General features: G+C 41.8%; 1 protein-coding gene across 1 annotated transcript in view; it reads left to right on the top strand.

Annotated features, from left to right (window-relative positions):
• CRHR2 (corticotropin releasing hormone receptor 2) overlaps positions 1-17,013 on the top strand; it is a 103,311-nt gene that overhangs the window by 81,997 nt on the left and 4,301 nt on the right. Inside the window, exons 9-11 of the mRNA XM_074157095.1 lie at positions 3,416-3,501; positions 5,778-5,913; positions 7,669-7,710. Coding sequence (XP_074013196.1) covers positions 3,416-3,501; positions 5,778-5,913; positions 7,669-7,710 — 264 coding nt within the window. The remainder of the gene's footprint in view (positions 1-3,415; positions 3,502-5,777; positions 5,914-7,668; positions 7,711-17,013) is intronic.

Raw genomic sequence — 17,013 nt, 5'->3', positions numbered from 1 at the left:
GCGGTGACAGCCGTGGAAAGTAGCCCTGTGAGAAAGGGGAAAACAAAGCCTTGAAAGAGCTACATACATTATTCATAGTTTCTAAAACCAGAAGGAGATGTGAATGATTTTTCTAACCTTACTTTATGCATAAAAAAGGCCATAGGATTCTCCTGACTTGATGTTCCTCTTTGCGATGAGTCTCTAATGCCTGCCTCAGAAAGTCCTCAAGAGTTGCCTGTTGGTGAAAGCTAGGACTCTGTACTTGGGCAGTGAGTCATTGTCATTGAGTATTTGTCCTCACACTCTTTCTTTACACATCAGGGTATGCATGGGGATCAGATGACTAGGTGTGACATTTGTCCTTAGGTGACTACCAGGGCTTTGACAGGCATTTTAAATTCATTTATTAAATGTTTGCAAAGTGTAATTGCATGAGTAAACATTAGGTCTGGAGTTCAGAGCAGTTTAAACTTGGGGCCCTCCCTAAGAATCCAGAGGAGTTTGGATCCAGGTTTGCTATTTACAGAGCAGCCATTCATGAGGACGAGGACAGGCAATGAAATTACCAGGTCTGAGTTTGTTTCTGCAGTTAGGTAAGGTGGCATCTGTGTTTCTGGAGCCTTGGGTGAGCAAGTGGGACAGATTTTCTGTAAATGACAGTTAATTACTGTAGCACCAAAGTGCCAAATGGGTTCAGGCAGCCAACCATTAGCCAAAGAAGTCTTCTTCTGTTCCTTCATGCTTTTCCAAAAATCGGCGTGATTCTGTATTCACAGCTGTTCCATTGGGAAATGTTAAGACTATCAAGATAGACTTCATTCAGTCTAACTCAGAGGAGAAGCCTGGAGAAGAGAAGACTTAGAGGAGATCTCATCAATGCTTATAAATATCTGAAGGTCGGGTGTCAGAGGATGGGGCCAAACTCTTTTTGGTGGTGCTCAGTGACAGGACAAGGGGCAATGGGCACGAACTGGAACCCAGGAAATTCCATCTCAAGATGAGGAAAAACTTCTTTACTTTGACGGTGCTAGAGCACTGGAACAGGCTGCCCAGAGAGGTTGTGGAGTCTCCTTCTCTGGAGCTATTCAAAACCCTGCTGTAGGTGGACCTGCTTTGGCAGGGGGTTGGACTAGATGATCTGTAGAGGTTCCTTCCAACCCCTGCCATTCCGTGGTTCTCTGGTGGTACCCAGCACAGTGAGCATCAACTAAGACAATCAGTATTAATGCTGCCAACCAGATGAGTGAGCCAGCTGTCACTGGGGATCAGTGCAAACTTACATGAAAATCTAGGTAAGAAGTATTAATACATCCTTTCTGTATGTCATCATTGTTTCCTTTCTGCAGCCCTTGCAGGGGGAACTCAAGTAAAAGAGTGAGGGAATGAAAAACTGATTTATGTAGAATACGAGTATTTCTACTCCCAAACTTTTCAGCTAGTAATTCTCCTCCTGGACTGATGAATCACACTTCTGCAATTTAATTTCAGAGAAGATCCCTAATTTTTCTGATGCAGCCTGTGGCAATGTGAATTTCAAGTTCCCTGCTGTCACGTCAAAGTAGGACTCATAGAACTTGAAATGCTTTCTCCTATCCAGTTCATCACGTTAATCACATGTGATTAGTTTTTTGGAACTTGCCCTTGCCTAAGAGCCTACAATTCCATCTGGCACCTTCCATTAGGATTGCAAAAGTGGCAAGTTTTGGATTGCTGCCTTTTTTGTGTCCTTGATAGAAGAAATACGAATTTGGCTCTGAGCTAATGAGGAACTTCAAGATTTGGTAGCAGACTTTGAGGCAGAAATTTTCTTTCTATGGGTGAAGGACACTCCCACCCCTCTCAGCAGACACTGCCCAAACATTTCTTTTTCTGGTATTGAGGAACGGTGCAACCACCAAAGTGAGGAGTTTAAGATTCAAGTCAAACCAGTGATATGGAGCAGCTTTTGTCTCTGATAAATAAAGTGAGAACCGGTTGACCTCAAGCTCTTAAATATGACAAAGACAATTCTAGCAAGAACAAGTATACAAACTGCACTGTTTTATTTATTTCTTATACTCCCTAGGGCCCAGCTCTGCTAAGAAAATAATTTCAAAAAATGTCACGTTAACTCCTACAGCAGCATTTTTGTAGCTCACATAACAATTGTTTAATGTACGTAATTCCCAACGCTGCCAGTGTCTGTTCAGGTGCTTATTGCACCATTTGTTATGAACCATGTTACAGTAACCGCAGGGAATGATGTGATGGATGCCAAGATACTGTAATAGTTGAAATATAGCACATTGCACGGGGTGGGGGAAGAACATATTTTGAGAACACTTTTAAATTGGCAGCTCTGCTACAGGGTTCATAAATAGTTGGAAGTCAATCACAGAATTATTCCATTCATAGACTGCAAAATGCCAGGAGCCCTGGAACTGTGGAAATGCGTGTGAGAGAAATATCTTCTCACAAGCTTAGGTTGTGACCTTCGCAATCCTGAGATAACAATTCTGTACTTCTGACCGTATACATCGCTGACAACTTTGGGACAGACCAGGATGTTGGAAGCTACCCTACTTTATGTGTTGAAAGCAACTCAAAACTTGCTCCTAGGTGCCAAATCCTTCTGCTGATCACAAATCAGAATCTTCTTTTCAGGTTTTTTTCTTTTCCTTTCCTGTTTACACTGAGAGAAAACTTACGTAAGAAAGTTGCTGGCAGATGCTACAACAGTAATTAGAGCAAATCTCAATTCTCAGTGGTGAGATTGTAACAAAAATAATTACCTAGCTCAGCAGATTAAACAGGGAGGTGGTAAATCCATCATCTCACCTTTAAAGACCATGCAAAAAAGATAGGCATTTTTCAGGTATGATTCGTCTGCTCAATTTTAAATGTCTCTTATGGAGTGCAATCTATAGCCTCCACCAAATATGGAGGGAGTCCAGTGTGACTAGCTCACATTCAGATCTCTGCAATGCAGTCTTCTACTTCAGGTCTGGGGAACCCTACCTAACCATTACCACCTGCTGTGGAACGGGAGGATGATTCCAAATGCCTGCCAGATCAGCGCAGCACAGCTCTGCCAAATACTCCACAGATGAGCCGAGCCAGAGACAGATCCAAAAAGCCAAATAAATCCCACCCTTAGTTCCTTGTGGCACCCGGGAAAGGAATCAAAGGGAGATAAAATAAGTTCCTTGCTGGGACCATTAATTTTTAACTCCATTTTCATTGCTGTTTTGAAAACATTAATAGCTGTTGGATATTTGCTGCACAATCTGGTATTTCTAGTAAACTTCTGAGTCTGTTGCAGTCAGTGGTAAAACCAAGAGGCTGTGCTCAATCAGATCGGAGCTGCAAAATGAGCCTTCTAAGATGTAATCACATCCTTTAAGCCGCTGTTTGACTGACTGGTGTTATTTTTTTCCTCTTTCTTCTTTTCCAGATAAATTTTGTATTTCTGTTTAACATAGTTAGGATTTTAATGACAAAGCTGAGAGCTTCAACCACTTCAGAAACAATACAGTACAGGTAAGTCAAGTGCATATGCATATTAAGATCCTTGTTCACGCTAATATCCTAGCAGAGCCAGAAGTAAAAAAAGAGCAGGGCCTGGGCCAAAACATTTATATCACATCTGTAATCAATAGCAGTATCATTACTAATGATTACTGTGCACAGGCAGGTATTTCCAGTAGGGTTTAATGTTCTTTTTAAAGTGTAGGGTGTGGGAATGAAGGGCGCTTATGCCCTCTCCCTTCAGCTGGTACCAGCATTCGTGTACCCACTCAGTGGGTTGCATCAGAGAACTGATCCTTAACTAATAATTACCTTTATATGGGGTGGCTTCTGAGGTGGATCAGCTTTCTGAGTTGGCTGACTCTGCAACCTCACAAGCACTAGTATGGCAGAAAGGAGAAGACAGGAATGTTCATCCCAGGACAACAGAAGGAAGGTGGCCTGGCCTGTTCTGGCAGCAGCATGAACCTATATCAGCTTAAACAGTCCAAATGCAAACTCATAGAGATCAGGAGATGCTGACTGCCCTTCTTCTCTTACCATTTGCAGTATCTTGTAAGGTGTTTGGAGCATTTATGGACAGGCAGGTATTCACACTTGGAAATAGTGGAGTAAGATTGGTCACAATCCTCTAAATCATTTCTAGATAAAATCTCAGTATATCAAGCTGAGGCTGGAACCCTGATGTCTTCAAATAAGCCTGCTCTTGACTTTGGAGGCAGTTTTGCTACAGTAATGGGGTTTTGTTGTTTTGCCCGATTCCTTCCTTTTATTCCTGTCTGAGATTTGGGGACAAATGTGAAGTTAATGCAGTGGTCTGATTTTCTTGTTCAGACTCTCCTCTGCACATTTCCTGAGAAATGAAGGGGAAAAACACTCCTTTTTTCATGCTCAAATCTCATGCCACAAAACTAAAACTAGCATGAAAAAACCCTGATTCAAATCTCTGTACGTTTTTGTCCCTTCTGTAGTTTTCAGGGAGCATTAGAGATATTAGATTCTGAGGCAATCTAAAGTAACTGCCTTCATCCTTGAACAGATGACGGTGATTTTATCCTCACTACAAGCTCTGTGAGGGAATCTTCTTTTTCACAGCCTAAACAGAAAGCCATATAATTCCGGGAAAGCCTGAGGCAAGCCTTGCTGCTCTAAAGCCGAGTACTCCAAACGTTTGTTAAGCAAGTATTAAATGATGCGGCAGCTACTTTGTTAAGAATGTCACTCTGTCCTGACACTGGCAATGTTTTTGTGCTCCCCTGCCTGCCTTTATCTGCCCCTTACGGAATTATACAGAGATTTATGCAGACTTAGCAAAATTGCAGCCTTCTGTGTTTGTACAGTATCCAGCACAACAAGGTGCTGTTCTGTAGCTGACATCCCAAGACACTATTGTAGCACCAATAACAAAGATTAGCCCCTAATAATTCTGTTAATAATCGCTTACGCTTCATTGTGCACCACCGGCTTGTTTATTATTTGTAAGAGAGCCCTTCGCAATCGAGTTGGGTGTGCAGGTGTTGCAGAGAGAGAGAGAAAGCATTTACACTCCAGACAGAATCAAAAGATGGGCATAGAGCAGGTCTCATGGGCACAGCGTTCCTGCCCGGGTCAGTAGCTAAATTGTGCACTTATCACATCACCCTGAGGTATAAGAAATCACTCGCTGAACCTGCAGAGAGTCTCAAGACTTCACCCTAAGGCAAGCCTCATTGATAGGACAGAAACTGTCTGGAGAAAGGGAGGGATATAAAAAAGGTTCCCATTTGTACCCTGGAGTCCAGGGTGTGGGGACAAATAACAGGATTCAAAGGCTTTCCCAGAACACGTTTCTCCAAGTGGTCAGGCACTGGTCAGAAAGTGTTAACGAGCAAACTCACCTGTGGCTTCGCAACCCGAAGTGGAGGCTGTCACTCTTTCCCTGCTCCCCTGCCAAACTCTATCCAGCCTTTCAGACATGCAATCAGGCTCCCTCTTAAATATTCTTTCCTGAGCCCTAAGAAACCCAAGTTCTTCATTGCCTGAGGACTCCAGGAGCCTCCACCGAGGGTTACACAATAAGCCGGTCGCGAACCTTGAGCCTGTTCCTGTGTAGGCAGGCTGAGAAGTGTCTAAAGCTTGGATGTCCGCCTGGGAAAAAGCTCAGATTATTACTGTGCAATTACAGACTTCCACTGCTATCCTCAGCAAGTGCTCTAGCAGCATGTCTCAAGAGTGGCAATCTGCAGTGGTTCAGAGAACACAGTTGTTCTTTCTTGTGTTCACTTGTGTTTTCTGTTTCTTGCCCACAGGAAGGCAGTCAAGGCCACATTAGTTCTTCTGCCTCTGCTAGGCATCACCTATATGCTTTTCTTTGTCAACCCTGGTGAGGATGACATTTCCCAGATCGTCTTCATCTATTTCAATTCCTTCCTGCAGTCTTTTCAGGTAAGACAGCCAGTTTACAGCTGGTATCGGGTACTATTGAAAGGATTCTTAATGCTTTTCAGCCATGAAACTTAACGGCAATGAAGTCCACGACAGAAATATTAGTTGAAAGTAGCTCAGCTTTGTTCATGTATATGTAACAGATATATAAGTATGTCATATGGAGTGGAGATCTCCTCTCAGGTGCGTACTGAAGGGGTTTGTCTCCCTTAACATCATCACTATGTTCAATCTATAGCTACAGCTCCTCACTGGGGCTCCATCTAAAGTCATTGGAGAGAGAGATGATGTTTCATTCTAGCCTGAAAGAGGATGATGAACCACCCTCCCAAGGCACCTGTCTCTTCACAGAGCAGAGAGTGAGCTGAGACTTAAGAGTAGATGTTGCTAAAACAAAGGGAAACATCTCCTACCTGTTGGGCTCCCTTGGTTAAGACATCAGCTATATTGCCTGGCCTCTCACTCCAGCTCTCCTGCAATGGTGTGCGTACTCAGCCATCAGACCATACTAGCTGAGAACTCCTACCCTATCTCCTCCCTCCCCTGAATTTAACAGGAGTTCTGCCAGGATGTAAAAGGCAGTGGAACGCGAGTCATTGCCCCAGCTTTCTGGACTTGGCACAAACCCAAAAGTGAGTGAAGACCTTGAATGGATTTTAGCCACGTATTTCTGCTTAGATGTGTGCTACAGCTTTATCATTCCCTTAAAGACCTTCTTGAACTAGAGTCAAAATATGTTTTACATTGATGTTTTACCTCTGATATCTGCAGGAACAAGTACTCTGATACCCAGCATATCAATACAAATATACAGCACACATCCTGTCAAGCCAAATCTAGGGTTGTGGTTTACAAGAGTTTCGATTTTTGGATTACTGTTTTTACTGATGGCATATTTAGCTTTGAAACACAGAGCATCCCACCAGAAATCACAACTGCATATCCAAAATGAAAAATGTCCCTTTAAATCTGTGAAAAAAGGAACTTTAGCTTTTACCGGTGAAACAATCCACATTATTCATTCCCTAAAATTAATTGTATTTTTTTATCTGCTGATGCTCTATGTCTCAAAAAATGCTACACTGCTTATTTTATTGTTAGTATTATGAAGGCATGTGTAAGAAAGCAAGCACAGGGAATCTCTCCTTTATGGTGACAATAATTACAGTCCATTGCTGAAAGCAAAAGGGGTAGGATTCCCCTCACAGGTTTAGAGATGAAAGTGTCATTGTGTTGTCATCCGAGCTTCCATTATAGTCATTACAATCTTTGCAGTCGTTGCAGGGGTCTAGTCACTGCTGTCAGTAGATTCCACAGAGCAATTCAGCTCAGATGAATGTAAGCAACCTGATGTCACGCTTGCCCGCACAAGACCATCTAAGGCCATTTGACATCCCCGTAAGTGTCCGAGACATCCACAAAGAGCTGGCAGGCATGACATAGCTCCTGTGAGGGGTCTGTGCCATTCTGGGGAGGCAGCTGGAAGCTCTAGATGTGCTTCAGCACAGCTGAAGTGGGAATCCCCTCTATCAGTGGAAGGGCTGTCTATATTCTAGCTCTCAGATCTCACCTGTGAGCTGCAAGACACTGGGTCTCTTCTCGTGAAGTTGTAGGCTAAAGATTTTGTCTGTCTAGACATGGGTGATCTCAACAAGATTGTGGTATTGCTCAGGATGATCCCAGGATAAATTTCCATCCCCAATACTGCATGGTAAAATGCTTGCGTACTAATTGACTGGTTTTTATTCTTTCCAGGGTTTCTTTGTGTCAGTATTTTACTGCTTCTTGAATGGTGAGGTAAGTAGTGTCCCCTGCTGTCCGTGCAATTAATTCCTGGGAGGTGGTACCTACTTGAATGCCTGATTACAGAGAAATGAGATATTTTCACACGGGGTCACAGCCCCATCAGTCTGTAGTTCTTGGAGAAGTTTCTGTTACTGTTCATCTGAGTTTCCCAGCCCTCATTTTTAGGTGTCCTTTCTTCACAAAGTTTTATCAAATTCAGGTGATTCCCTGGGAGGTCAGGGCAGAGGAAAAGAAGTCTGCTCAGATTGTAAAATTTTTGTTCTTTAGTTTAAGACTTTTTTGAAGTTTCTCATTAATTACAAATATAATTTCTGGGCATGCATGAGCATTACTTCTGAGCTGGGCTCCTGTTAAAGATATGCTGCAGATAGCCCATTTTTATAATGGGATTGCCCTGCTAATTGAGTCAGTGAGTTTTATTGTGTGGATATCTATCTCTGAGTGATCAATACCTGTTACGTTCAGAAAAGAGGGCTGGGGACAGGGTTGGTGGTGTTCCTCAGAATAAATTCTAGGTACTGCTACTCGAGCAAGAAATATTCCACTAATATCCCTCAGTGTTTGACTTGCACCCCAAAATGTGTAGAGATTTATATCTTTTCTCCTGCTTGCACTGCCAGTGTCTCATTTACCTGCATTTAAGCGTGTTGTCTTTGTCCAGTTAAAATTTGGGTCTCTGCAGAAATTAATTCCATGCCTTAATTACTCCTGCTATATTGGTTTATGTTTTGTACGTGCTGCTTCCTAATTTTATTGTGGGCTCCCTGTGTGACACCATGAGAAAAAATGGACATGTCTTCTCACCCAGCTCCTCTGCAGCATTTTCTATACTTCAGCCAATGAAGCACCCCTATTTTTAAAATTTTTTTTTCACTTTTCTTCATTTCCCCTCTTCCTCATTAATTGTAAGGTGATGTTACCAAGAAGCAACACTGCTTTCTCAGGTTAGGCATATGCCACTTCTGTATGCTGGCAGTAGAGTGTTCTCAGTTCTCTTTCCAACTTTCCTTCAATAAATTCTGACCACTCCGTTTGCCTCTCTCTCAATAAGTAGGAAGGTGAAGTCTTCCCCAAAAAGTACAGGCACCTTAACTGTGGGACTACAGTTACCTCAAAACCTTTCCATATATTGAGTATATGGATCACAAATGAAAGTTATCAAGGTTTCTGTCTGTCAGTGCTCTATCTGTGAAGTTTGCCAAATGAAACAGAAAAGATTTTTTTTCTCTGTAATATCTTGTAGCCTCCCTTGATTTAAACAAACATGTCCTTTTGACTTAGAGTGTTTCTCTTCCTATGAGCTCTTTTACCCCAGATCAGAGGGGTGACACAACTGTGCTGCTTGAATAGATCTGATGTTCTAGTGGAGAAGGCAGCGCCTCCAGCGCTTTAACTGAAGATGGCACCTTGGTAATACAAGATATCACCATAAAAGGTCTTGGTCCTGATTTTGCGGTGATTTGGTCTGACAGTTCAGCAGTAGGATCATTGAAAGGGAGAAGTAAAGCTCTTGAAATTCTTTGCATGGAATAATAATTTAAATGGGACGAGTTTCTTTCCTTATGCTTTGGAGTAGACATTTGACCTGGAATTACAAACATCTTCCTTTCCCTCATTTCCACAGCAAACAATGTTTCACACAGACCTTAGACTAGCTTTGTTGGCTGCAGTGAGAATTAATCCAATAGGTTTAGTCTTGAGAGAGTGTGTATTATTTGCTTCCTTTTACTGGAGAGACGATCCTTCAGATGTTGAATATGAATGTCTTTCCTGGCCAACACATTATACACAAGTTATTCCAGTGAACCTAAGGAGAAGAAGCAGTTTAGATACAAAGTTGACAGGTTTTTATGTTTTATTGCTTCTGAAAAGTTCTGGAGCTGTTTTGAACAAACTGCATATGCCATGGATGGACACGAGAGGCCGTTGGCACTTGACTCATTAATATGTCTGGAGACTTTATGGAGAAAAAGTTGTATTTTTAGGACAAAGAGAAAATCAACTTGCACTAGGGGGCAAAAATATGCAAATTTCATTTAATCTGAGCGGTAAAGAGCATCTCTGGTCTTCCAAGAAAATTGAGGATGAGAGGTTTCTGAGAATTTTAAATGCTATGAAAAATGGTATAACAAAAAATATGTATGCATTTACATTGAATGCCACTTAAAAAGAATTAATGTAGGTTGTGAACTTCCTTTTCAATGAGTGCAAAAATCAAGATGCTCCTCAAAATATTTTCTATCAACTCACAGATCACAAGACTGAATTTAATTATGTATAAAACTGGATTAAAAAAAAAAAAAAGAGTTTAAGATGGAGTTTTTTGGAACAAGGGTAGATACAATGGCTTGAAACTGTGCATTTCCCCAAAACTCCTGTTGGACAATTTTTATTTCAGTTCACTAAAAAAATCTTTAGGTTTTTTTAGTTTATTAACTTTATTCTACCTCGATCAGTTTGCTTATAACAAGATAATAATGTGTAATCAGGGATATGCTTCCATGGTATCTCATCCTTATGTAAGTTTGGATGAGAGTATAGATGCATAGAAATGATTTAATTGTCTTCAGCCTCTGTAGTACAAGCTGATTAATTCAATCCAGTAACTGAACTTGATAGCATGTATTTAATTAAAGCCTGTCTTTCAAAAGGGTGTCTGGTGTGGGAATCATCTCACATGGTACCTCTGATTTTTCTGACAATGATCTCGAGAACTGCATGTTGGATAAAAACATCTCTATCCTACCCAGGTCGCAGCCAGACCTGAAACAGAAAAAAGTCTCAGTGAAGGTTATAGTTCTTTAGGCATATGTAGTGTAGCCTTATAATTGTCTGCATGATATGAAACTCCGGAAAAATATTCATTATTTCAATATTCAGTACCAAAAGAGGCTCACTGTTACAAAGCCAATGAAGACAGTTGTCACCTTTGGCTTTTCATAGGAGACCATCAAGGGAAGACAGCAGTAGGGACGCTCACTAGCATGGTAATCACTCTTTGTTGCTCTCTAGGCTCACAGATTACTTAGGAGTTCTTCATACTTTTGTCTCCAGGGTCTTCTTTCAGTTCTTTACTATGTACCTTCTGCTCCCAGGCAGATGTGTACAGCACTCCCAGCATTTCTGTTCTCTCTTTGACTGATGCCAGATAAAGTATCTTTAAAGGAAGATGGATCTTCCCTCCAGTTCCCTTTCTAGTGTGGTATCTACCTTCTCAGCCAGGTGTCCTTGCTAGTGATGGTTTTCTTCTGAGATAAAATATTTCAGAGAGAGAGGGAAATAATCCATTTATAGTGTTTAATATTCCAGATGTATCTTGCTGTACGGTTGTGTTAGCTTTGGTCTTACGGCTGCTGTTTGTTGGAATCTGGAGGGGAAGAGGTCAGATCTCAGACGCTGCAGCATCCCCCAGAAAAGGAAATAAAATATTTCCAGCCAGATACTGATAAACCTTCAAAGGAACGAGAACCTCACTGATAGGGTTGGCTCCACTCCTGCTACCTCAACAAAGACACGGTGGAAATATAATGAGTATACTGGAGGAAGGATCCCTGCCTCCAGAGAACACCTATCTTTGTTATTAGGTGCTTCATGTCATTTCCAACAACCACCAGTGCTGATCCCCCAGAGAGTTCTGTGATCCTTGGAAGCCTTACCAGCCATGATAGGAGATATTAACACAGCTGTACCATAACAGGGTGCTTGTGAATGAAGGTGATTGTGTGTGAGAATTACCCAAATTTATCAAGTGATAGTTAGACAGAGAAGAGCAGTCTCACTACCAAACTGAATGAAGGAAACAAGGGAAATCCTGATTAAACATGGTGAAAAAATCATACTGAGGTTGTTTAAGCACTAGAAGAGAGGCCCAGAGCTGTTTTGAGATCTGGGATGTACTCAAAATGGCTGGATAAGGCCCTGACATAATTTCAAAGCTGGATAAAATTTCTATGCTGGACTTTCTTTGAACATGATATTGGACCGGAGGCCTTGTGATGTCCCTTCTAACCTTAATTATTCTATAATTCATGAATCCTATGTCCATAATAAGGTGGCTGTCCTTCAATTCTAACCATGTCCTGGACGTATAAATAACTAGCAAGGCCTGTGCCTGAAATCATCCTGCAAAACATGAATTCTTAGCTCAAACAGGCCTCATATTCTATTATTATCTGGTCAATATAGATAATCATCAATGAATTAACATTTAAAATGGAAAGCAATTGGCTGACCCTGAGCCTGAGAGAAACCATAACCAGAGAGGAATAGAACAGGTTATTTCATTAGATGGCACTGTAAATTATTCGCACAATGAGGTGCAAGGCAAGGATAAATATGTTTAATATTTTTGTGTTGACCCTGTACCGGGGCACCATCTGTCTCTCAAAATCTATTAAGCACAAAGTGGCTTACTTTGATCTGATCATCTTAGGAGGCTATTCATTATAATTGCCAGCTATGAATCACCATCTAAATGGTTAGTCATCCACCTGCCCATCAATCTAAGCAGACTTCACATTAATCATTCTGAACCCAAAGGGCATGCATTAAGCGTTCCTTCAAATCACTGAATAAATATGAATATGGGGGTGGACTAGAAGGCTGAAGTTTAATTGCATCTCCCACAGTGATTGCTTTCTGAGCAGAGGTGCCCAACAGTGTGAGTTCTACTCCTAAATGCCCCTGGAGGATGCCTGGTCAATATAGAGCCAACTGAAGGGATCAAACCTTCCCTTTGGGACCACCAGGCAGCAGTTTGTTACAGGACTGCAGTCTCCTCTCACTACCCATCTCCCACACCCAAGTGTGTTCTGGTAGAGAGTCACCTTCGTTGCTGTGACTCCAGTAGGCCTCTTCAGACTGGGGTCCTGCCAGAGAGAGAAAAATGAGAAGTCCAGGCATGGTGAAAAGTAGCATCTGGTTTGAGGGTCATCCTCACTCCATCTTACCACTGCTGTTGTGAGTGTGACTCCAGAGCACTCCACAACTATATCACAGAGGCTCAATTGAGGTGGGCTGGTTGCATTCATGAACTCCCTGTCTAGTGGTTACTTTTGGTCCTTTGTGGCCCAGGAGAAAGGAGCAGCATTTGCTTCCCTTATCACTAGTCAGAACTGTTCTAGCTTCTTGAGCAGTTATATATGATAACGAAATTGCACTGTTGTGATCTTAGAAATAAAACTTCCACATCCCAGTCTGGCAGATGCTGCAAAACTATCCATGTGTTACCAGGTTGTATAGAATTGCTGCCAAAGACTCTGGGGAAAAAAAAATGTATTGCAGACCAGGTAAACAGGCTAACTTTTTTAGGGAGAAAAAGAAACTTTAAAATGTTACATAAAATAGTGGTGTGGTGTAGGCTATTTGGGAAAAAAAACGTTCCACCCGAGCTTCATTTTTGTTTCCTTTGAGCCTCATGGATTGTTTTGACTAAATCCGTTCCTTGCCTAAGGAGGATTAAATACTGATAATGGCATCTTGATAGAGATGTTTGGTTCAATTTTTTGTCTAATGGTAATATGACCATCTTTGGCCTGAGAGGTTGGCTCTACTGAGAGCTTTGTAAAGCCATACCAACAGAGTGAGAGGTGGTTGTAGGACGTAAATATAGCTGCTCAGTGATGTACTTTATTTACAAAAACTAGATAAAAACTCAGTCCTATCTCCCTGAGAGCGTCAGCATTCCTCATCTGCAGATCCCCAGGTCTGTCAGTCCAGTGGTCTCTGTGCTTAGGCCATCCTGTTTCTTTGCTTCCATTCAGGACTGCACTTAAGCCTTCCAAGGATCTGGACATGCTTGAGCCATAGGCTTTTTCACAGCATTTACTATTAAATCCAGCGTTTACTGCCCCCCCTCTATTAAGGGACACTCTAACCCTTTGGAAAACTTTCAAGGTATCATGTAAGGCTTCACCTTATGTTGGTTTAAGTTCTGTTGTGTAACAGATGGGATTTATCCCTGACATTATCCATCTAATACATACACATATGCAGTTGAGCTGAGCACCCTCAACTTCATTTAGAGGCAATGATTCACCCCCATGAGGATGGATTTTAACTGACCTATTTTAGTTATCTCTTTCTGATGAACTGTTGCAAATACCTTATGGCCTTTCCTGTGTCCCTGCTGGATACAGAGAGAGGCCAAGGCTTCAGAAGCTTCATGAAAGTGTCCTACACTGCACTTTCAGACCAGTGTCTTGAAATTTAAAGTCTATATAGCCAGTTCCCTTTCCCTAGCCAGATCTGGAGTTTCCTTGAAAGTCCCTCTTGCTCATCTGTAGCTTACAACAACATTGAATATACCTTCATCAACTTTTCCACAATTTACACCACCATTCCTAACCAAAGATATTTAAAGTCCAAATTTTTTCTCCGGTTACCTCCAACTGTAGTACAAGGATCTAAAACATGGCACAAAAGTGTTTAAGTGTAGCTGGAGCTTGATGAATTCATCACTGAAACCTATTTTCATAGAGCAAAAATCGGACTGTCTCAAAGGCCATTGAGATCTATATAAAAACCTTTTTTATTTATTTCATTTGCCTTTGGTTAAGGTTTTCTGGGAGTAAAAAGTTGCCTATGAGAAAAGCAAGAACTTAATTAGGGTTATGTAGTCACAGACTACTGAACATCATAGAATCACAGAATATTTTTGGTTGGATGGGACCTTTGAGATCATCAAGTCCAACCAAAAAAAAAAAAAAAAACCACCAAAAAAACCAACCAGAAAATCCCAAAACACCAAAAACAAACCAAACACCCACAACCGCACACCACACCACCCACAAACAGACACAAACTAACAATCTCAGCCACTAGAGCATGCCCTGAAGTGCCATGTCTACACGTTTCTTAAATACCTCCAGGGATGGCGACTCCACCACCTCCCTGGGCAGGCTGTTCCAGTGCCTGACCACCCTCTCAGTAAAGTAATTCTTCCTAATATCTAATCTAAACCCCCCCTGCCGCAACTTCAGACCATTTCCTCTGGTCCTGTCATTATTCCCTTGGGAGAAGAGTCCAACACCCACCTCTCTACACCCTCCTTTCAGGTAGTTGTAGAGGGCAATGAGGTCCCCCTTCAGCCTCCTCTTCTCCAAACTAAACATGCCCAGTTCCCTCAGCCTCTCCTCATATGACTTGTTCTCTAGACCCCTCACCAGCTTGGTGGCTCTCCTCTGGACACGCTCCAGCACTCATGATTATTGTATAGTGAGGGAGTACCTGTTGTCCCCCTGCCCCTCACTTTTACCACTTTCATGTGAGAGATGTTCTCTGGGGACAGAGTTTGGCAGCGTGCCGGTAGTCCTCCTTCCAGCTTCCATTACCCTGACAGCTCATTTAATCCTACTCTTCTTATCAGACCTTTCCTTTTACCTACATTGCTATTACTATATTTTAGTATTACGTCAAGAAACCCCAAGTGAATGGGCCCCTTTGTTCCAAGCACTGTGTAAATGGATCAAGCTTTCTTCCTCTCTGCTAATAGGACATGACATTTCTTCCAAAAACTGATTTTTAATGTCGCTAAAGGCTCTTTCTTCAGGTCATTTCTAATTGATGGCTGCAAGAAATGAGCCAGCAGCCACTGTCTAGCATAAGTAATAGCGATACAAAATTGATGTCTATTTTATCAAAAGCAAACCTTCTCTGCGTGTTTTCATCCTTCTCTCCATCTCTGCCATTCTTTTTGTTGTTCTTCTTCTGAGGAGAGGTTTTTAACAATTTTTATGATCAGATGTGGTTTTTATGGATTGTGAGATGTGATCTGAAAGACTGAGAACTCCTTGGTTAGGTGATCCAATCGGGAAAGGAAAACTTCCAACCTCTGACTTCTCTCCATTCCATCACCTGAATTCTTTCTCTTGACTGCTCTGAAGCAATCCTGCTGAGAGCACTGCCCACACTCTGCAGGCACAAATATCTTGGTAAATCTGATTTGCCCACATGTTCAGAAACTGTGGTCATTCACAGTACTCAAAGTGCAAAGAGCTGAAAAGGGTAATTTTCAGAGAGTAACTGTTGCAAGAAAAAAGACAGACCAAGGGTCAACACAGAGGACTGAGCTCTCTGCTCAGCAGCGTGGGTAAGCTTTGTCATCTCAAGCAAGAAATGTAGCATAGAGGTGAAGCTGATAATTTGTATTCCCCAGGCTCCTTGTTAAGCTTTAACCATTGATGATAGCCTGCACTCATCTTTGGGCTATTACAGGCGAGTGCTGTTAATTTCAGGTCATGGATGTGCTAATGCGTACTTTAGGACATCGTACTGACTCTACAGACCCTTAAGGGATAGGCATAGTTGCTCTCATGGAGATTAACACCCAGGTTTGAAGTTGCTGTTTTGCTTTATCTTTTTCTATTACTCTTTTGCTGTGTAATAGCTTTTACGGTGTCTTTTTTAACATGTTATTATAGCAGTCATAGCTGGTTTTCTTTTTTATTTCCTGACCTAAAGTTAAGCCAGCCTTTGTTTCTGAGTTCAGTTGTAAGAGAAGAACTTGAGCTTAACCTTTTCTGCTTGCGCTGTGGTCACATCCTAATTGCAGTGAATTATTCTGTTATTAAGAAATGCTTTACACTCACGCCTGTAAGTGCAGTCTGTTTCCATGTGCCCAGTCCATTAGGAATGGCTCCAGCTGTACAAGAAGACAGCACTTTTGTTACTACTTTTTACCCTCTCTCAAAGCTTGTAAGCAAACCGTATCATAAAAGCCATTCGGACAACTGCTTGTTTAGACTCACGTCTTTATCTCCAGGTGACTCTTTTTGACTTGATTGGTTTGAAGCACAAATGATAAATCTAATCTGGCTTCACTGGCTGAGTAAGTATCTGTTGACACGAGTTGCTCAGAAACACAAAAAGCCCACCAGGTGACAACCCCTTTTCGAGACCCAGTGAGATGCTGCTGTAGGAGTACCTGGGATACTTGAATTCGCAGGACTGCCAGTCTGCTAGTAACATCTTTAGCAAGACTCTGCTGTACACAGAGATTTATTTTCTGCTTTTGCACCAGCGATGAAGAAATTCACCTCTTTGAAGGACTTAAGTGAATCAAGGGTGATGTTCACTGCAGCAGAAAGGGAAAAAAACTTTTTCTAACAATATGTCAGCATCTGGGGAGAAATGAGCATTTGAGAGGCAACACCCCTCTGCAGAGCACATCCCATGTTCTCTATGGGATAATTTCAGGGCACTGTTTACCCCTCTGATGTTACATGTTACTTATACCATTTCCCTTAGGTGCCCAACATTTGGCTAAGCTAGTTTTGTACTCAGAGGAGCAAGATG

This window comes from Numenius arquata, chromosome 12 (assembly GCF_964106895.1).
Source record: "Numenius arquata chromosome 12, bNumArq3.hap1.1, whole genome shotgun sequence".
Classification (NCBI taxonomy): Eukaryota; Metazoa; Chordata; class Aves; order Charadriiformes; family Scolopacidae; genus Numenius; species Numenius arquata.
The sequence above is the reverse complement of the archived record's forward strand: the minus strand, read 5'-3'. Positions and strand labels throughout refer to the sequence as shown.